The sequence below is a fragment of the Loxodonta africana genome, chromosome 24, assembly GCF_030014295.1.
Source record: "Loxodonta africana isolate mLoxAfr1 chromosome 24, mLoxAfr1.hap2, whole genome shotgun sequence".
Classification (NCBI taxonomy): Eukaryota; Metazoa; Chordata; class Mammalia; order Proboscidea; family Elephantidae; genus Loxodonta; species Loxodonta africana.
Genome location: NC_087365.1, coordinates 11,703,518 through 11,725,813, shown reverse-complemented (window position 1 = coordinate 11,725,813; position 22,296 = coordinate 11,703,518). Strand labels below are relative to the sequence as shown.

The 22,296-nt window shown below is 41.7% G+C and overlaps 1 protein-coding gene across 2 annotated transcripts; it reads left to right on the top strand.

The window, feature by feature from the left end:
- The first annotated feature begins 4,253 nt into the window (after window positions 1–4,253).
- On the top strand, window positions 4,254–17,588 carry SNRPB2 (small nuclear ribonucleoprotein polypeptide B2). 2 transcript variants are annotated; one of them, XM_003411428.4, is made up of 7 exons: window positions 4,254–4,362; window positions 6,710–6,799; window positions 7,392–7,564; window positions 14,090–14,230; window positions 15,013–15,063; window positions 16,696–16,784; window positions 17,227–17,588. In XM_003411428.4, the coding sequence occupies exons 2-7, from the start codon at window positions 6,736–6,738 to the stop codon at window positions 17,384–17,386; spliced, it is 678 nt and encodes a 225-aa protein (XP_003411476.1). In that variant the 5' UTR covers window positions 4,254–4,362; window positions 6,710–6,735; the 3' UTR covers window positions 17,387–17,588. The 2 variants fall into 2 exon arrangements, with proteins under 2 accessions (XP_003411476.1, XP_010589824.1); XM_010591522.3 differs by lacking the exon at window positions 4,254–4,362 and adding an exon at window positions 4,438–5,925.
- The last annotated feature ends 4,708 nt before the right edge of the window (window positions 17,589–22,296 follow it).

The window sequence follows — 22,296 nt, the reverse complement described above, 5'->3', positions numbered from 1 at the left end:
GGTGATCAGCCAGCAACCTGGTGGCTAGTTGATTACATTGGACCACTTCCATCATGGAAAGGACAGCATTTTGTTCTTACTGGAATAGACACTTACTCTGGGTATCAATTTGTCTTCCGTGCATGTGATGCTTCTGTCAAAACTACCATCTGTGGAGTTACAGAATGCCTTATCCACTGTCTTGGTATCCCACACAGCATTGCTTTGGATCAAGGAACTCACTTCACAGCAAATGAAGGGTGGCAATGGGCCCATGCTCTTGGAATTCACTGGTCTTACCATGTTCCCCATCATTCTGAAGTGGCTGGCTTGAAAGAACAATGGAATGGCCTAAAGACACAATACGGTGCCAGCTGGGTGGCAATACCTTGCAGGGTTGGGTCATCGTTCTCCAGGAGGCTGTATATGCCCTAAACCAGCATCTGATATATGTTGCTGTATTTCACATAGCCGGCATTCATGGGCCCAGGAACCAAGGGGTAGAAATGGCAGTGGCACCACTGGCTATTACTCCTAATGACTCATTCACGAGATTTTTGCTTCCTGTCCCTGCAACCTTATCCTCTGCAGGTCTAGAGGTCTAGGGGTCTTAGTTCCCTAGGGAGGAATGCTCCCACCTGAAGACACATCATTGAATCCATTGAACTGGAAACTAAAAATACCACTTGGTCACTTTGGGTTCCTTATGCCTCTGGATGAACAGGCAAAGAAGGGGTTATTGATCCTGATTACAAGAAGTCAGATTAATATTACAGAACGGAGGTAAAGAAGAGTATGTCTGGAATGCAGAAGACCCTTTAGGTCGTCTCTTAGTACTACCATGCCCTGTGATTAAAGTCAACGGAAAAGTACAGTAACCCAATTCCAACATGACTACTAATGGCCCCGACCCTTCAGGTATGAAGGTTTGAGTCACCCCACCAGGCAAAGAATCACGACCCAGCTGAGGTGCTTGCAGAGGGCAAAGGGAATACTGGATGGATGAAGGAAGAATGTAGTTCTAAATATCAGTTAAGGCCACATGACCAGTTGCAGAAACAAGGACTGTAATTGTTATGAGTATTTCTGCTTTGTAAGTGTGCATCAAATATTTTTGTTTTCTTCACTTATAAAATATAAGATGTAAACAGGGCTATCACATTTTTGGTTGTATATGTGTCTTCTGTATCATGTTAGGCCCAAGTATGACCTCATAATTGTCTTTATTCAGAGATTACATACGGTTTAAGGAGATGTGTACAGGTGCCGAGTTGACAGGGGTGGACTGTGATGGTTAAGATTGTGTGTCAACTTGGATGTGGCACGATTCTCAGTGTTTTGGCAGTCATATAATGTTGCAATCACTTCCCTGTTGATAACTGATACATGATCACCCCCGTGATGGGAAATGCTGTGAGTAGCCAATCAGTTGAAGGGGAGTTTCCCTGGGTGTGTGGCCTGTATTGAGTGTGGGTGGACATTCGGGCAGGACTCAGGGGCTTTTGCTCGTTCTGGATCCTGCAGCTAGCTTCTGTTCATCTGACCTCCAGTTCGTGGGACTTGAGCTAGCAGTTTACCTGCAGACTTGCCTACCGATCTTGGGATTCATGATCTGTACAGCCTGTGAGTAACAACTCTGCTCCCCGGCTGCTGATCTTGGGTTTACCAGCTCCTGCAGCTATGTGAATCAAGAGAAACCTCTTTCCTGACCCAGGGACTTGGACTTAGGATGTTACAGCCTCTACAACCACAAGCCATTTCCTTGATATAAATTTCTGACCCTGTCTATATATATGCTTTACTGGTTTTGCTTCTCTAGAGTACACAGGCTAAGATAACCATCTTCATTATCATCAGGTAGAATTATTAATAATTAATTGCTCAGATGCCCATACTAATGTACAGGGCAACTTGTTCTTTGTTATTTAAAATTTTTTTCACGTTTATTTTATATTCTCTTTTAATTTGTTAGGGATACACCATAAGTCTTTAACTGAGCTAGAACTATTTACATTTCTTCTAATTTGAATATCTACATAATAAAAAATGTTTTTAAGTGATTGTTTAACATTATTTCCTACACTTATGTGCATCTTCATAAGACTGCATTTGTTTTAGTGTTTGTCTAATTTTCCATCAAATTTCAGATTTTTTAGTTACTGAAGTACATGAGTGAACAAAACAGACAAAAATCTTCACCCTTGGGAAGGTTACAGTCTAGTGGAGTTTATTTCATAACTGTCTAATGATTTCCACGTTGTTTCAACTTGAGAAACGAAGTTTTAATCCTCCTGGAATCCAGATTTCTGGGCTCCACGGAGGTAGGGTGACCTAGCCAGGCCATTGCCCCGAGACGTTCTTTTGAACCTTGAGGAAACTGGTTTCTTAAAGTCACCTTTAAGCCAAACAAGTCTAGTAAACAGCTTAGTAAAGATTGTTTTGCCTTGGACATTGTGCTCTTTTGAGGAATTATTCATATGCAGTCAGTTTCAAGAAACAGAAACTCTGAAGGTCACCCTAGAGTTATGTTTTAGGGTATATCAGTAATTATTTCAATTATTCAAGACAATGCTGTGTTAATTCCTTCCTGACCATAATTTTTCTTTTTTAATTGGTTTTGTTATAGCCCATTTTCCATGGCAATGTCGATAAGATGGGGTATAAGAATCTTGGAGGTTCTCTCCTCTCATGAACATTTTTGACTCCCTAGTTGAAATGTTGCTGCAATTTGTGAATTGTATATTAAATAAACTTCAATCAGTTTCTATTATTGACTTAATACAAATTTTGTTCTAACAGACTTTAGGTGCCCTTTTTGAAATAAAAATCCCCAGCTGATAGAACCAGCTGTCCTCCTTCATCCCTGTGTCCAAGTCATAGCCAGCATTTAAGAAATAACATTTGTGAACCATTTATTTTGTACCTGGAAATGTGCTAATGGTTTTATATTTAGCTCATTTAACCCTCACGGTAATTCCAGAAGAGTTACTATTGTGAACCCTTTTACAAATAAGGAAAATGAGGTTCCAGGAGCTTAGGTAAGGGGAGGATGGGGGAATAGATTTCCCAATCTTAGCTCATAATAACCATCTCATATTTCAGTAGTTGATACTTAACACACATTTGTTGAATGGATGCATAAACAAATATATTTTTGTTTGTGAATTCCTATTTGGCTTAGCATAAACACTACCTACCTGAATTACTCAAAAAAAAAAAAATCTAGGTATTTTCGTGGGGCAGGGAGAAGGTGGAAAGGGTAGTAATAAATTTTTTTTGAGTGAGTTTAGCAGATATCTCATGAGTTTTGGTTATAACTCAAATGTGGTTGTCTTAGTCATCTAGTGCTGCTATAACAGAACTACCACAACTGGATGGCTTTAACGAAGAGAAATTTATTTCCTTACAGTAAAGTAGACTAAAAGTCCAAATTCAGGGTGTCAGCTCCAGGGATGACTTTCTCTCTCTGTTTCTCTGGAGGAAGGTCCTTGTCCTCAATCTTTCCATAGTCGAGGAGCTTCTCAGGTGCAGGGACCCTGGGTCCAAAGGACAAGGTCTGCTCCTGGTGCTGCTTTCTTGGGGGGTATGTCCCCAATTCTCTGCTTGCTTCCCTTTTCTATCTCAAGAGATTGCCTCAAGACACAATCTAATCCCTAAAACAACTGCCACCCATCCTCCCTTATTAACATCACAGAGGCAGGATTTATAACATATAGGAAAATCACACAATACCAGGAATCATGGCCCAGCCCAACTGATACACACATTTTTGGGGAGATATAATTCAATCCATGACAGTTGTTATCATAAGTGGGGAGACGACCAGAGAGACATCAATTCACTTAACCTGGGTTGCCTCTGACATTCAAGCTCATCAGTAGATTGCTGGAGGAGAGTTTCCTCAGAGTCCTAGGAATCAAAAGCGACTTTATTTATTTATTTATTTGGTATGTTAAACCCGGGGCCACCAGACCCAGAAATGGGAGACCATAGCACCTGCCCCATAAGCGGCATGAGAGGCTATGCCTGGAAAATTATACAGGACTTCGGGAGCTGGAAGGCACCGGACTGAGGTTTTAACTCAAGGGCATCGTGGGGGTAATGAATGACGACCCTGCCGTTGTTCCCTTACTCAGTGGTCCGGTTTAACTTTGCACGATCCCGACAAAACCCCTCCCTTTCCTTACTCCCCTTTCCCGCCCCTTCTCCCCGCCCACCACCTAGGCGCAGGCGCAGAGAGATTCCCAGCAGTCGCCGCGAGGCATCGATCGACTCTGTGCTCGACTTCTCGACTAGCCGGCGCTCTATTGCGGCGCGTGGTAGCGTTGCTTCCGGTGCCTGGCTGTGTTTCCTACTTCCGGTTCAAAGAGGAGGAGGCCTGCGGTAGGTCGGAGCGCTTACTCTCTGGCTGTTTTGGTTTTTATGGGCCGTTTGTCCGACTCTCCGCTATCGGAGCCCGGAGAGGACGAGGCGCGGTGGTGGGCCGGGCACATCGGGCCCGGGGTTGGTCAGCGGTGGGCTGAGTGACGCGCTGGCCCGGCGGGCCTCGGATCTTAGGGGCGCTGTCCCTAGCGGGACCGGATGGGAGCGCGGATTCCGCGCCTGTGGGCTGCGGGCCGGGGCCTTGGGGGTGCGTGCCTGTGTCGGGAGTGCAGTCTGGAGGGACGCCAGACTCCTGCTTAACAAACAAGTAACCGATGCTAAGTCCCAGCCTTCCCTCCCCGCCCCTTGTGGAGCCCTGCCGGCGCGATGGTTAACGGTTCGGCTGCGGGAACCCACTAGCAGCTTCATGGGAAAAAAAGACCTGGAGATCGTGCTCCCATAAAGACTGTTGTCGTGTGGCGCGGAGCCGATTCTGCCTCGTAATGACACTATAGGACAGGGTAGAATTGCCTTCTAGGCTTTCCAAGGCTGTAAAGGTTTAGGAAGCCGACTGCCGCCATCTTTATCCCTTGGAACGGCTGGTGGGTACTAACCCCCGACCTTTCGGTTGGCAGCCGAGCGCTTAACCGCTGCGCCGCTAGGGCACCTCCAGGTAAAGATGACAGCGTAGGAAACCCTATGGAGCAGTCCAGCGCTGTCCTGTATGGTCGCTGTGAGTCGGAATCAACTCCAAGGCACACAGGAACAGTGCTCCTTTGCTCCTGTGAGGTGTTTACAATTCCCTGTGAGCTTTCAAGTGACTTTTAGCGGTTCCCTTTTGGATTGGGGAGGTGATTCTGGGAACCTCTGTGCTGGTTCAGGCTTCCATCACACCACGCAGGAGATGTTGCAAGAGCCCCCCATTTGATCTCCCCGCCTTCAGTTGGACCTCTGTTTCTGTCACTTCCCTCTTCTTTGCGACCCCATCCCTTCTCCAGATCGCAGGTAAAGCAAGTTTGAGTAGCATTACCGTTTACCCGCACAAGTTCTGTCCCTGTCAGCAGCCCCGTCGTTTGTCAGTGATCTGTGCTGTTCACATACAGTGGGTGCTCCATAGATGTTTGTGAAACGAGGCAGTATGTGAGATTACCCAAGGAGATAAAGCAAGTTCACGATTGGCCACTAAAAAGCTACACACCGTGAAACAGTGTGGTGGTGTCCGAGAAGTGCAAGAGAAGATACAGGGCTGAATTCCCAGGCCTGCTGCCACGTGTCCTTAGGCAAAGACCTTGACCTGTAAGAAACCAGTTGCCCTCCAGTAGATTCTGACTCAAGACAACCCTATGTGTGTCAGGGTAGAACTGCGCTCCCTTGGGTTTTCAGCGACAAATTTTCCGGGAGTCAGTCTCCAGGCCTTTCTTCCAAGGTGCTTCTGAGTGGACTCCGATCTTTTGGCTAGCCGCCAAGCTGTTAGCTATCTGAACCACCCAGGGACCCGTCACCTGCGATGGCGATGAAGAATCGCTGGTTCAGGGGCTTACTGCTGTTGGACGTTCTCTCGTTTAGCCTTCGGAGTTCTCTCGGGTAGGTGCTGTTACAGTTGTTGCTGTGAAGTCGGCTTTGACTCCTGGCGACCTTCATCCCCATTTTATAGATGTGGACCCTGAGGCTTGAGAAATTAAGGAACTTGACTCCCCCGTCAGTCAGCAGCTCGTGAAGAGCATAGCCACTGTTTGGATTTAGGTCTGGCCAGTGCCAGCATCTGAGTTCCTTTTCACCTTGCGGTACTGTACCGCTCTGTCTGAGCTGCGTTCCTTCACACTGGCTGGGGACGACCGTGGGGTCAGGACGTGTGGCGGTGGTGTGTATCAATGAATAGGGGTCCCAGTGCTTTTTAAGTGTTCTCATGAAGCAGTGCTTGGCAAACTTCACTAATGTTCTATCTTCATGATTTTTAGTGGACGTACCTTTGCTAGTATCTTTTTCATTTTTCTTCAGATCTACTCAATTTTTCAGTAATTTCATTAATAAAAAGCTGTTTCACTAGGTAAATGGAAAAACAGTATCACTTATTATAAGTAAAAGGTAAATATAAAAGTAAGTGCATTGAACAAAATAATGCTATTAAATTCTGGCTAAGTGCTAGTATTTGACCAAGGTTTTGAGCCTGAGAACTCTTCTTTTGTTTAAAAAGGAGAACTAGCAAGTGTGGGACAGGTGTTAAAGACTGCTGCCAAACTGACATTTTCTTGGAGTCAGGATTGAAAGAGAATTGAGAGGTTAATAAGCCTCGTGTTGTATCCTTATGCCACACTGGGCTGTGATTTCATTCTCCCAGTTTATAACACAATATGTACTTTCTCTTTAGGCTGTTTGAACAATTTAACCTAAAACATGGATATCAGACCAAATCATACAATTTATATCAACAATATGAATGACAAAATTAAAAAAGAGGGTAAGTGCTTTAAATATATATACATATTAGTTCACAACTAAAGTGTGTTTACCCAGTACTATCTTAAAAAAATTGAACTGCCCCAAAACTTCTCCTCCAGGCATTTCTCAGTGCCTGCAATAATGGTTTGCTCGTTTTTGTGTAACGATTTAAAGTTTTTTTAATAAAATGAAAATACGTAGGGACTAAAAGTGTGTGGTGGAAACCCTGGTGGTGTAGTGGTTAAGTGCTACAGCTGCTAACCGAAAGGTCAGCGGTTCGAATCCACCAGGTGCTCCTTGGAAACTCTGTGGGGCAGTTCTACTCTGTCCTATAGGGTCGCTATAAGTCTGAATCAACTCGACGGCAATAGGTTTGGTTTGTTTTTTTTTTTTTTTTTTGGACAGTGTGCAGAGTCTGTTTTCACTCATACCGGTATTGTGGTTTCCAGTAACTTTTTAAATTACATGACCAACAAATAGCATGCTGTGTTTTTACTGAAATATGTAACTGTGTATGTGTAGCGAGGAGACATTTCAATGCAGTCATTTTATGAAGACCTTCATCATTGTTTCATTCACACATAACTTTTTTCTACTCTAATTTTACACAGAATTGAAGCGATCCTTATACGCCCTGTTTTCTCAGTTTGGTCATGTGGTAGATATTGTGGCTTTAAAGACTATGAAGATGAGGGGACAGGCCTTTGTAATATTTAAAGAGCTGGGCTCATCCACAAATGCCTTGAGACAGTTACAAGGATTTCCATTTTATGGCAAACCAATGGTAAGTCAGTCTTTCTTACTATTTCAGATTTAGTCACTGTTATGGTATGGCAGATTTGTAAACATACACTGGAAACTTTGGCTGCTGCTTTCTGCTTTTTACTTCTCTGTGTTGGAGGCATATGTCCTAAAAGCTGTAATTTTCTTAAGTGAGCTTAGTTGCATTGAGTAAGGGGCCTGAATATGGGTGTTTAGGTTTCCTTATGAACCAAGGCAAGTCTCCCTCCTTCAGTTAAGAGCTGTGTGAGGGCCTACTGTGTGCCTGGACCTCTGTAGGCTTGGACGTACAGAAGTGAGCCTGATAAAGATGCTGCTAACGTGGTGCTTGTATCCTAGCGGAGGAGATGGTGAAGGAGCAAGCAAGCAAACAAGATGTGGCAGCTGTCGTCTACTGGGTGTTGTGTGTTAGGAAATGTTCGAGGCATTTTACTCGTATTAAACATCACAAGTATTATTGTACTATTATTGCTTCCATTTTACCTGTGAGGGTAGTAGAGCAGAAGGTACCTTGTGAGTCAGTGGCAGCAATGGCATTCTAACCCAGGCAGTCTGGCTTCAGAGCTGAGTTCTCAACCACTGCTCTGTACTGCCCGTACCTGACTCAGGTGTGCTGAGCTCTGGTAAGGAGTGGGGTCCTAATTCTTGTAAGTGCTGGGAGTGAAACATACAGGGTGATGTGATGGAGGATGACTGGTTGGTGTAGAGAAGGTTACTGGTTAGAAACATTGGTCAGGGAAGGGCTTTCTGGAGGAGAGTTTAAGCTGAGATTTGAAGGATGAAGAGGAAACACTTGCAGAGAGAAAAGAAATTGAAGGGCCCCCAAAAGGAAAAGAGCTTAGTGTTTTGAGAGACTGAAGAAGGGCGAGTGTTGCTTGAGTGTTCGGAGCATGGTGGGTGGAGAGGGGAGCTATTCCCAGTGAGGTCGGGGAGGTGGCTTTGATGGCATGGAAGGGAGTTTGGGCTTATTTTATTTATTTTTATAGAAACACATTAGTAGTAGAGTTTAATTCAGTTCTCAATTATAACAGTTCAAATGGGCAAAAAATAACATACACTGGGATGTGTTGTTGTGTGCCGTTGAATTGATTCTGACTCATAGCCACCCTATATGACAGAGTAGAACTGCCCTGCTAGGGTTCCTAGGCTGTAATCTTCACAGGAGCAGATTGCCAGATCTTTTCGACCACGAAGCCACTGGTGGGTTTGAACCACTGACCTTTTGGATACCAGCCAACCACTTAACCATTGCACCACCAGGGCTCCTTCATTGGTATATTAAAAAAAAAAAAACACCATTGCCTTTGAGTCAATTCTGCCTTATACTGACCCTATAGAACAGAGTAGTACTGCCTCTTAGAGTTTTCAGGGAGCACCTGGTAGATTCAAACTGCCAACCTTTCGGTTAGCAGCCATAGCACTTAACCACTATGCCACCAGAGTTTCCCATTGGGATATAGGATATTAAAAAAAATTAATGACAGCATAGGCAATATTCTCATCTCAAAAGACTAGAAATAAATAATAACCCAGACCCAGATAGAATGGGAGAAAAAGTGTAGAACAAATCCAAATTGTTAAAAAAGTCAAACTGGACAGAGGACTCCCTAGGACTGTCGTCCTGAGACACTCTTTAAACCTTGAACTGAAACTATCCCCTGAAAAGATCACCTTTTAGTGAAACAGCACAGTGGCACACAAAATAAAGGATATTACCCGTAAGAATGCTGCTCTAGTAAATAATCATCTGTATATTTATGAGACCAAAAGATCAACGTTTACTCTAAAGCAAAGATGAGAAGATAAAGGCGTAGGGAAACTAGAGTAATAGAAATGGAACAAATGGAACACAATTAAAGAGAATGTTGACGCACTGTGCAAAATGTATTATCACTGAACAAGTTGTGTGGAATTTGTCAAATGGATCCTAACTGCTGAACTTTCACCAAAAACGCAATAATGTATTACTAAAAATAATAGTAATAACCAGAAAATTAAACCTTTGTCTGTAAATTTATTAAAAAAACAGTATGTGCCAAAAGAAAACAAAATCATGAATCAAACAGGAAATCCAGTCTGAAATTTTAGAAATACCGTAGTGAAACCCTACGTATCAGAAGCTTTGCAGTTTAGATAAAATAATGATCAAAGGAAAATTCATAGTTTTAAATTCATAGGCTTTATTAATGATTAACAGTGACTGGAAATGAAATAGTTATATGCATGGAAAGTTTTAAGCTGGGATTGACCTAATGAGATTCTTGTCTGGCTGGGTGAAGACTGGATTGTGGCAGGACCAGAGAAGCGGTAGGTAAGGCAACCAGGAGGCCCTTAGTGTAAGTCAGAGTTGATCGAGGGTTGGATTAGGATGGAGACAGGCTATAAGCAAGAGGTCCTTGCAGCAAGTGAGTTTCAGGATCTTGGGTGTGAATTTCAAAGTGCCTTCCTTCTGGAATTGGAATGTGAAGTGACCTCGTTTTTAGAGTCAAGGCCCAGGGTTTAGAGGACCTAAGACCTCCTCCTGCCATTTACTGGCTCCGTGCCCTTGGTCAGTTTCACCAACTCTAAAATGTAAGTAAGTTGGGACATTCTTTGATCTAATCCTGGGGTCAGCAAACACTTTGTGTAAAGGGCCAGGTAATTAGTCTTAGGCTTTGTGGGCCACATATGGGTCTCTGTTCATATTTTTTGCTATTGTTTGGTTTTTTTTTAACAACACTTTAAAATTGTAAAAAAAAAAAAAAAAATTTTTTTTCTCTCACCAAACCCACTAACGTCGAGTCAATTCCAACTCATAGTGACCCTGTAGGACAGAGTAGAACGGCCCCATAGAGTTTCCAAGGAGCGCCTGGTGGATTCAAACCGCTGACGTTTTGGTTAGCGCTGTAGCACTTAACTACTACGCCACCAGGGTTAAGCCGTACAAAAACAGACTGAATTTGGTCCATAGGATGTAGCTTGTAGAACCCGTTCATTTTACAGATGAACAATCAGTCACAGAAAGGTCAGTTGCTTACCCAAGTTATATTAATTTAACCAGTGTCTGGCTCAGGACTTGAAAGCTAATCTAACACCCATTTTCATGATTTTTTTTTTTTTTTTCTATTACAATTCGGAATTGACTCAAAGGCAACTAACAACAATAATGGGGCCAGTAGGAGTCCCTGGGTGGCGCAGATGGTCAAGCACTGGACTAGTAACCAAAAGGCTGGCGGTTCAGATCCACCCACAGGCACCTCGGAAGTAGGCCTGGCGATCTGCTTCCAAAAGGTTACAGCCTTGAACACCCTATAGAGCACAGTTCTACTCTGACACACATGGGGTCACTATGAGTTGGAATCGACTCAGTGGCAACTTAAAACAAGAGTAGCAGGGATCAGACTTCCTGGTCTGACAAAGACTGGAGAAACCCCAAGAATATGGCCCCCTCAGTAGTGAAGTCACTCCTGAGGTTCACCTTTCAGCCAAAGATTAGACAGGCCCTAAAACAAAATGAGACTAAATGGGCGCACCAGCCAAGGGGCAGGGAGAGAGGCAGGAGGGGACAGGAAAGCTGGTAATGGGGAACCCAGGGTCAAGAAGGGGAGAGCGTTGACATGTTGTGAGGTTGGCAACCAGTGTCACAAACAATATGTGTGTTGTTTATTAAGAAACATATTTGCCTGGTATACCTTCATCTAAAGTACAATAAAAAATTAAAAAAGAGTAGCAGGGGTCAGCAAACTTTTTTGTAAAGGGCCAAATAGTATATATTTAAGCTTCACAGCCCAGATGTTTTCTGTTGCAACTACTCAGCTCTTCCTTTAGAGAATGGAAAGCAGCCATAAAAATAAAATGTATGTGAGTGGATATGACTGCCTCAATAAAACTTTATTTACAAAAACATGCAGCCTGGGCTGCCGACAGTAATTTCGTGAACCCTGCTCTATACCACACTAATCAGTACTGAGCACTTTTTTGTCTGTTAGTGGAGCAAGTTTTCTTCTCATCCTCTAGCCAGCTCTCCCTATTCCATCACTTCACAGCCCATCAGTTGGCAGGAGCATAAGACTGGGTTTTAGTTTGAATCTAAAATTACATTAATGTGAAGGAGCAATTTTTTCCTGCTGAGAGTTTTAAGACTGTTTTGTTGAGATGACAAGTCTGCTTGTGCCTGTTATTCAGATGCAGGAAAGCTAGAAATAGTTTGCTTTGTTTTGCACCAGCTTCACCTTGCCAACTTATTTTCTTTTTAAATCAGTGGAAAAATCCATTAAATTTATATTGAAGGTGTTTCAGGGAGGGCCGTTCTTTGCTTTCGGGAAGGTAGCAGGAACCGCCTTACCCCCAGCATCCTGGCAGAGAGGGAATGAATGGTCTTCTTTGAGCTGACTTGTTTGTGTTTAAAAAAGCCCATTGCCATCGAGTCGATCCCGACTCATAGCTCTTCTGTTTTAACTCCAACGGGCGAGATCAAAAATGAACAAAATTTGCTATAACTTGGAACTCAAAACAAAATTATTTTCTGCGATTCAAGAACATTTGGTTACTTAATGCCAAAAATATCTCAGTAAAGTAAAACCTTCTTCGTAAGGACTTCTCTCATGAAACCACTGGCTTAAATGTAAATCTTGCCTCTTCTCTGCAGGTGACTTATGGTTTTCAGTCTAGACTAGGCTTTCTCAGCCTTAGCACCTTTGACATTCTGAACCAGATAATTCTTTGTTGGAGGGAAAGGGGTTTCATCCTGTGATTTGTAGCTAAGAGCTGTGGCTGAGATCAGAGATTTTCACAGGGACTGGGTCATAATGACAGATAACAGGGTTATACAGTTACACACACAGATCAGGCCACCCGAGATCTGTTCAGACCTGGGACAAGGTTGAAGACCCAAGGGAGTAGGGAGAGAACCCTTGGGACCTAGTCGAAAGTAAGTTTATGCTAGATGTCCATTTCAGTTCTACCATTTTATGGATCACTGTACTCCCTTTGGAAACCCTGATGGTATAGTGGTTAAGAGCTACGGCTGCTAACCAAAAGGTTGGCAGTTCGAATCACCCAGGCACTCATTGGAAACCCCGTGGGGCAGTTCTGCTCTGTCCTATAGAGTCGCTATGAGTCCGAATCGACTCAACGGCAGTGGGTTTTTTTTTTTTTTTTTTTTTTTTAATACTCCCTTTGTTTGGAAGACCTGATTTTTATTTTTCTAACATCCTGTAAAATAATAGTTCTTAACAGCTGTCGGCCTATCTCCTTTTGGTTAGATGTTGACACGGAAGACTTGCAGAGTTGCTTGCAGGTTTTAGTACCCTTGGAGCTGCTGTTACAGCAGCCCACACCAGCCAGAGAAAGCCTTGGGTACTGAGGTGTGGTGGTAGACCCTCTCCCCGCTTGTTGCCCCAGTAAATTCATCTGTAGCAGAAGTAAACAGTCGCTCTTGGTTTTGACAAAGTTTCTGCTTTATAACCCATACTACTTTAAACTATCATTTGTTACCTTCAGATCAAGACTAAATTCTTGCTATAAAGGCAATTTTAGATAGATAGGATATGATCAGAGACATATCAGCTCCAGGGAAGAAATGTTTGCTTGGAAGGGAAATTGTAGATTGTAAACAGGCCCTCCCTAGAAAACAGTTTAACTCAAACGGCAGAAATATTTGGCCTGTTAATTGGACTAGCTACATGATAATACTTTAGGTCAGGCCTTGTAACTCAAAGTGTGGTCCCCAGCCGAGTAGCATCACCATCTCCTGAGAGCGTCTTAGAAATGCAGAGTCTCAGGCATCCCCCAGACGTACTGTGTCAGAGTCTGCACTTTTACAACATCTCCAGGTAATTGGAACACACGTTATAGTTGATGAAGTGCTTTCCTACAGCAGTGCTTTTCAACACGTTTCCGCTGTCTCACAGGTGCATCTTATTCCTGCTGGCTGTGGCATAGTAAGAGTAAGCAAAGGGCCTGCTGCATTAGCTGAGATGCTGTCCTTCTGTTTCCTTTCAAAACATTTTAAAATGCAAAGTGGTGTCATCATCTTAAAAAATTAAATTAGACCCAAAAGAAAGTCATCCCCAATCTTTGGTACCTTACCAATGGAGGTAACACATTCCACAGCTGGTTGACACCTCTTGACCCTTCCTTTGAGAGTCACCGCTAGGGGCGAACAGCCTTCCAATACTGTTTTCCCTCTTCTTTTATGGCCTGGAAAGAGGAGTGGTACAGATATTTTAAAGTCCTGCTTTTCTCATTTGAAATGCATGGTTTTTCTTCTCATAAATACATTTGAACTCTTGGTTCAAGTTATGAATCATACCTGTTGAAAACCCATTGCCATTGAGCCGTTCTGACTCAGGGCAACCCTAAGAGTTGTGAACCATAAGTCACAATTTATTTTCATTTGGCATTCAATATATTTTAACAGATTTCCTTAGGGGTGTGTTTAAAATTAGCTAGCAATGTACTTGTGTAGTGAAATTTGAACTATTAATGACTAGTGTAAACAATCTTCAACATAATGAAAAGTAATCTGTTTTTCAAATAATTAAAACAGCGAATCCAGTATGCAAAAACAGATTCAGATATAATATCTAAAATGCGTGGTACATTTGCTGATAAAGAAAAGAAAAAAGAAAAGAAAAAAGCCAAAACTGTGGAACAGACTGCAGCAACCACAAACAAAAAGCCTGGTCAGGTAAGATGGCAAAAATTAATTTTTTTGGTGTTAAAAATTTGTTGGGTATGTCTGTCTTCCATGAGAGATGATCTTTGCATATGTTTGTATGTTTAATAGGTGGACTTTTAAGAAGCTAGAGTGGTTGACTTAAAATTCCAGTGGTTATGTTTAAACAATAAATTATATACCTTTATATATGCAAATTTATATTAAACAGGTTTATTTGAATTTGTGGACATTAAATTCCATTTGTCTCTGAAATATGTTAATATCTTTTGGCTTCGTTCTCATGTTCTGCTGCTTATAAAATAATACTGTAGATATTTAATCATGAGTACCCTACTCAAGCTTCTTTCTTTGAACGATTCAGGGTTGCAAAATTTAATTTGAAATGCTAGATAAAAAAATGAAATTATCCTTTAAAAAATAGTTACTTCTGGACTGAAAGTAATTAGAAATCAGTTTCACTAAATATGATGCTTGACTTCTGTCCAATTGTTAGGAAAAAACAAGACCGGTCCTTGTTCTTTCTTTTCTATATTTCTCTGTAATTGTGCGGTTTAGAGGTTAAATTTTATCATGTAGTCTTTAAAGGTTAAGGCTAGGTCTTTCAAAAATAACTGACAAGCACATGAATCTTTCAGTCAGAGTTAAGACACAAATTTTTAAAGGAAGTCAAATGGAATAAGAAATCTGTTGAAATTAACATTATTTGCATTTAGTAGTATTTATTTTTATTTAGTAGTTATTTTTTGTAGGAGTTGGGAAATTTTAACTGTTGCCCTCTTTCTTTAATTTAGGGAACACCAAATTCAGCTAATGCTCAAGGGAATTCAACACCAAGCCCTCAGGTAATGTTATTTCCCACGGGGTGCATACTTTAAAGTAAAATTATAAACAATAAATTATTAGCATATGTTTCTAAAGATAGAAGCTAATTCCTTCTACAGGGCACCATACATTAAAACATATGGCCTTTTAACGTAGAACTCATTCCTCAAAATATTCTAGTTTTCTTTAAGAGAGAGAAGACACAATCTGACTTTATTCCTTGTTGCCCGTAAGGAAGCAGTGACAGAATCAAAATGACAGGCGTTAAACTCTCCGGGGGCGGAGAGCAAACACTTTTGTTTTCCCCACAGTGCATAGCCCAGGGCTTTACATACACACACCACTGGTAACAAAAAGGTAACCAGCTGTCTTCACTTCAGTTGGCTGAAGCACTAAATCATCTTTTCTAGTAGAGCCTCACGTCCTGAGCACAAATCTGTTTCAGCCCTACTATTTTTTTTTTTTTTTAATCTCCTTATATTTTAGAAACTGCCTACCAGATATCTTCCCACTAAATACCTCAGTTATGTGTATTAGCGTTTTATACTTGCTTGCTGGGATGCTTGAGTCTGGCAAGATCCTTAAATCCAGACAATTTTCTGTACCACTAAGGTTTTTCTCCTCTGACTAAGTTATTTGCACTTTCTTAAAATATCTGTTTCCTTTATTTGCACTCTCTCAGCAGTTACAGTCCAGATCATAAAAGCCAGGCCTTAATTCTGTAAGGTCTTAGGTTGTTCACTAATTGTTCTTTACACTTGGTCTTTTCTCTTCCACGACACTAGTCTGAAGACAGGGATGCTTTTTGGCTATATATGGTGCCTTCTCCCTGTAGTTCCCCATTCCTTATAACCTCAGAGTGGGAGATCTAATAAGTAGTTTAATACCTAATAACAGTGTTTGCTTCTACTTCTTTGTAACTAGATGCTGTGCCTACCTAATTTACTTGCAAAAAAAAAAAACATTGAAAGTCACCAACTAGTGGTTCTTAGTGGTAATTGTGTTAGTTCCAGGTTTTTTTATATGCTGGAAGACAGTAAACAATAGTGTGTGGTGATGGAGTGTCTAGTGTTACCACCAGATGCGGGGTGGTAGAGAAGGGGTAACGATGCTGCCTTCTCCAGCCAGGCTAAGATCTTTCACTTACATATTCCTCCATATTACGACTGACTCCCAGATGCTTAAAACTTGTTTGTGAAAACCAAAACCCCCTGCTGTTGGGTCAATTCTGACTCATAGTGACCCTATAAGACAGAGTAGAACTGCCCCATAGGGTTTCCAAGGCTGTAAATCTTTATGGAAGCAGGCTCCACGTCTTTCTCTTGGGAGTGGCCAGTGGGTTTGAACTGCCAGCCTTTCAGTTAGCAGGCAAGTGCTTTAACCACTGTGACACAGGGCTCCATGATAAGATTGGTCCTCTTCCTAATTTGTATTAAGTGACTTGAAGAATGTCTCATTTGTTACTGTTAGGTTTATATTTATTTCTCTGGGTTCCTTGTTTTTCAGCTTTAGTGATAGGTGTCTCAGGATTTCACAAGCCTTTGTAAACTGGAATGTAGCTCCCTGAAGTTTAAGTTTTTATGAGGAGCCAAATGGCTTATGGTACTTTTTTAAATTTACAAGCTAACTTTGCTTTTGTTTCTTTCTAATAGGTCCCTGATTACCCTCCAAACTATATTTTATTCCTTAATAACTTACCAGAAGAGACTAATGAGATGATGCTATCCATGCTGTTTAATCAGTAAGTTTCTTCATAAATAAGCCTTCGGACAGGACAAATAGCACTTTCATGGGCTGAGTTCATTCATGCATCACACACAGTAATTCCTAACAGTTTCATTGATTCAGCCTGGGATTAATGATGATTTCAAGCCAGTCTGCAGATTAAGCAAATAACAAGCTAAATTTTCTCTAATTTTCTATTACGAATTCTAATTGATGAGAAAACAGGAAGCAAAGCTTTGATATAATGACAAAATTAGAATTAACACGTTATTCCTGCTCTTCTTTCTTGGTTTTAATTACATTTCAAGCTCTTTCATCCTACTCAGGGTTCTAAGTAGGATATGAGACTTTTCCTGGACTAGTATCAGGAAGTTGCTTTTGTAGACATTTATGTATTAGGTGTCATTTATGTATATATAAATATCTATACACACATACATACATTTTCTTCTTTACAGGTTCCCTGGTTTTAAGGAAGTACGCTTGGTGCCTGGGAGGCATGACATTGCTTTTGTTGAATTTGAAAACGATGGGCAGGCCGGAGCCGCCAGGGATGCTTTGCAAGGATTTAAGATCACGCCATCTCATGCCATGAAAATCACCTATGCCAAGAAATAACATTTGGGATAGTCTTTAAAGGACTTGGCTTTATTTATTATGTTTGTTTTGGTAACATTTGGTGAGGCCATTTTATAGTTGGGGACAGGGGGATAGTGAAAGTAGACATATGTGGGGACTTAATTATCTAGTCCTTCTTTAGCCTTAGTGACTGTGAAATACGAAGGCCTTAATTTTGTACAATAAACTTATTTGTATTCTATACGTTTTTGTTTTTTTATTAGCCCATTGCTCTATCATTAAATGCTTATTCTAGCTTAGAACACATCTTAAAGGACATAAAACTATGTCTTGGGATGCTTTTCTGAGGTTAACTTATTTTGGAGCAGCTAATGGTGGTTTTTAATGGTACAGAAGCATGGAACGTTTTAATAAAAGAAGAGGAGAATTAGACTACAGAAGCTAGTTAGTGACTGCTGTACTGGTGGCGAATATGACCATCCTGGATAATAGAAGCAAACGAGACCTGGGCAGGATCTAAATTTGATCTTCGTATCCCTCAAAGAAATGAATGTGGCATTTTGCTGGTACTAGGTATTCCATGGTTCTTTATGTTCAGTGCTTGGCCGAAGAGGTCATTTAGGAGTAACTCTACTTACTGTTTTCTGGGAAATAGAAGGAAAGGACGTGCTGTCTTCAAACACTACATTTTGTGACTAACTTTAAGACTTCATTCCCTCTTGAGGCAGACTACTCGAAGAATATCTGCTTGGATAATACTAACATCTAATCAGAAGATCTCCAGGGAAAGATTTAAATACTGATATTTAAAAAATGACACTACTGATCAGTTTTTGGTGGTCCTGTTTTAGCATTTTTATAAACTAAACTATTGCTTATCACTTAGAATTTTTATTGTATACTTATAGAAAGACCACTTTTAGATTCATATAAACCAAAAAACAAACCCCCTGCCGTCAAGTCGATTCCAGCTCATAGCTACCCTGTAGGACTGAGTGAAACTGTCCCATAGGATTTCTAAGGAGCACCTGGTGGGTTCGAACTGCTGACCTCTTGGTTAGCAGCTGTAGCTCTTAACCACTATGCCACCGGGGTTTCCTTAGACTCATAGACATGGGTTATTATCACACCACTGTTGTGCATACATAAAAGAGAGAAAAGCAAAATAATTGTTTATTCCTAAGACTTTTTTTACTACATTGAGATACTGACCCTTCTGAGTAACTTTTAACCCAGTTGTCAAGGTCCGTGCACTGTTGTGAGATAACAGGGAATTACTGGAAAAAGGATGATGCTCTTTGATGTTGCAGCAGCGTCAACTCTTGAGGAATTACTCTCCAGTTTTGGTACTTACCTGGTCTCAGACCAGAAAACAGCATCTCACAGACCAGCCTCAGTACGAGCCTCATCGTCCTCGCAATTTGAGTGGTATCGTATTGGAGGAAAAGAGCCCTGGTGGTGCAGTGGTTAAAGTGACTGACTGCTGACCGAAAGGTTGGCGGTTCAAAACCACCAGCAACTCCTCAGGAGAAAGATGTGGCAGTCTGCTTCCATAGAGATTTGCAGCCTTTGACACCCTATGGGGTTGCTATCTACGAGTTAGAATTGACTCAGTGGCAGTGGGTTTGGTTTTTGGGTATTAGAGGAAGTAGAAAGGCCAGTATGGCTTGAGTGGAATGAGAACGAGGGCGGAGGAGAGTAGTTGGAGGATTGTGTAGGTTTGTTTTAGACCAGGGCTTGGAACCATTCTGGTTTGAACCCCTGCCAATAATTTGTATTTCGGACAAGTTCCCAGGTGATGCTAACGCTGCTGATTAGGGACCAATTCTGAGAACCATTAGTAGAGCAGTGGTTCTCGAAATTTATTATACATAAGGATCCCCTGGGGATCTTGTTAAAATGTGGATTCTGATTCAGTATAACTGGGGTGGAAATGCAAATTCTCAGCAGGGGTTTGGACTGGAATGAATCGGTTTGAAGCCCTGGTTTAGACTTTGGCTTATACTCTGGGTGAAATTGAGAACTATTAGGATTCTTAACATCTGTTTTATTGAATTATAAAGGCTTCATTGCTGTTGAGTCGATTCCAACTCAGTGACCCTACAGGACAGAGTAGAACTGCCCCATAGGGTTTCTAAAGAGCAGCTGGTGGATTCGAACTGCCGACCTTTTGGTTAGCAGCTGAATGATTAACCACTGTGCCACCAGGGCTTCTATTGAATTATAGTTTATATAAATAAAAATTAACCCTGTGAAGTGAACAATTTGATGAGATTTGATAATTGTATACAGTTGTGTAGCCACCATAGTTCAGGTACAAAGCATTCCATCACCCCAAAAAGTTTCTTTTTGTCCCTTTGCAGCCAATCTCCCCCAACCCTGAACCTAGGCACCCACTGATCTGCTTTCTGTCAGTGAAATTTCTTCCCATCAAGAATGTCATATAAAAGGAATCAATACAGTATGTAGTCTTTTGTGTCTGGCTTCTTTCACATAATACTTTTGAGGTTCATCCATATTGTTGCATATATCAGCAGTTTGCTCATTTTTGTTGCTAAGTAGTTTTCCATGATACTGATACATCACAGTTTATCTCTTCATCTGTGAGGAGGCATCTGGGCCTTTTCCAATTGGGCTACTATGAATAGCGTGGCTATGTACATTCCCACATGAGTTTGTATGGACTGTTGCTATTTTGAGTAGAGGATGACATCTGATTTTTTCAAGCTTTTTATTTTGAAATTCTAATTCATGTAAAAGTTGCAGGAGTACACAGAGCTCCCATAAACACTGGATTGTTCAATTGTTAACATTTCTAAACCATTTGAGAATACATTGCATACCCGCTTCCTCATTACCCCCTTAGGTGTATTTCCTAAGTCTACTCTCCATAACCATGATATGATAATCAAGATCAGAAAATGAACATTAATCCAATATTATCATCAAATCTAATTTGAATTTTACCGCTTGTCCCAGTCATGACCCTTATAGATCTAGAATTCAATCTAGAATCGAGTGTCACATGTAGTAGTCATGTCTCTCTAGTTTCCTGTTAGTTCCTCAGCTTGTCCTTGTCTTTCATGACTTTAATTTTACATAGAGATAGAGATTATCTATTTACCTGTCTACCTATCTTTGGATGTATTATACAATTATATTAAAAACTACAAGTTCACAGCAGTACCTCCAGTTGTGGTCCAACAGCATAGAGTTTATCCTAGCCCACTGCAGTGCAATGGGTTCCTCTTTACATATATTGCTTTTCGGGCCAAGGTTTGTAGTTCTGCCAAGATGATATGCTAGGACACAGTCTTACTGTAGATTAGACAGTTTACTATGCAAATGAGGTATATAAAACCCTTTGCAGGGATTGGCCAGTTACTATATAAATAAGGTACCTGTGGCCTAGTGAGGGACTTGGTCAGTATGTGATCTCGGTGGGAAGAGTAGACTTAGAAAAAATCCCACAGAGATTGGAGGGGGATCTCATTAAAATCAAGAAGAGCCAGGAGTAGAGCATGTCCTTTGGACCTGGGGTCCCTGTGCTAAGAACCTCCTAGACCTAGGAGACAGAGCTGTAACACTGGAGATGGTGTGAGATGGCACAAGACAGTGCAGTAGCACCAGGGGCAGTGGAGCAAGGTGGCTGTGGTGAGCGTCCTGACCCACTGACCCATGGGAAGAGCTGAATTGCTTAGGCAGGAAGCTTGTTAGTGGAGTGGGGTTCCTCCAGGCACTTGAGGCAGAGACAAAAGAACTGTAACAGTTGCCTAAGCAAGGCCTGGTGGCAGAGCCCAGGACCAAGCAGAGCCCAGGCCCAAGCAGCAGAGGCCAAGAGTGAGACGGGTCTTTGGGCACGGCCGAGAAGAAAAAGCTGAGAGCTCTGGATGGAAGCTGTCCTGACTGATGAACTGTATCCTGTCTCTGAGTTGTTCCTATTACTTCCAATTTGATCCCCATCCTGAATTGTAGCCTGTTACTTCCCTAATAAACCCCATAATTGGGAGTGTGGTCTGTGAGTTCTGTGTGACCACTGCAATGAATCATCGAACCTAGCAAAGAACCAGAGAGTGCCTTAGGAAGGACCGCCGATGTCAGAACGGGTAAAAAGGTTGGAGAGTGGAGGTGCGCCTGACCTCCACCTCATAGAAATCAGCCTTGGGGTGATGCTGATTCTCATTATACCTCCTGAAGTTAGAGAATCGCTGCTGCTACTAGTTTATAGTTGGCATCAGAAGTGGGATTTGTTGCTATAGCTCCTGATTCACAGAACCATGGGACTTTGGAAGAGAAAGGGTGAGGGGGCATGGCAAGTTAAACGTCCGATTTTTGGATGGTTACTTTGGTTGTTATCCGTAATGGCTAAAAGGAAAATAAATGATCTTACGCTGGAGCAGCAGATAGGGAAACTGAGAATAGAAAGCTGCATCTGGAGTGGCTTGGGGTGAAATCCCTGCATGTTAAGCTAGGGTCTTTTGGTTCTACCCAGCCAGAAGCCCAAAGACATACACATATGAATGGGAAGAGAGTCAAGGGGTATAGAGAAAATGAAACCAGAATGTTTAAAAAGGGTTCTGTGTTTATTTGAATGTACTGACTAAAGGAACGTTTCTCCTACCTGGTGTTGTAAAACAAGCCTAAATGTAAGATGGGAATGAATTTTGGATATCATAAAAAGCAGAGAGTGTGTAACTCCGCCTTCAGCCATACTTGATTGGATTTGTTAAAACAAGAACTAAAATTTGCCCCAAAAGAAACACAGGTTCATTTCAATGCAGTAGTCCTGTGTATAGGGTGTTAGGGGCTTAGGCTGCAAGGCTGAGCCCCACTCATAAACTTCAGGAGCAGTAAATTATTTTCATTTGAAAGACATGCAGATCCACCCAGAACTGCTGAGAAGAGAAAAAAGAAAGGAAACTTCTGTTTTTTGAACCATAGACAAATGG

What these genes read in the sequence shown, in the direction of transcription:
- SNRPB2 (XM_003411428.4), top strand. Translation starts at nt 6,736, where the DNA reads ATGGATATCAGACCAAATCATACAATTTATATCAACAATATGAATGAC. An exon ending in TGACAAAATTAAAAAAGAGG is followed by an intron (nt 6,800 to 7,391) that starts GTAAGTGCTTTA and finishes AATTTTACACAG; the next exon opens with AATTGAAGCGATCCTTATAC. An exon ending in CATTTTATGGCAAACCAATG is followed by an intron (nt 7,565 to 14,089) that starts GTAAGTCAGTCT and finishes TAATTAAAACAG; the next exon opens with CGAATCCAGTATGCAAAAAC.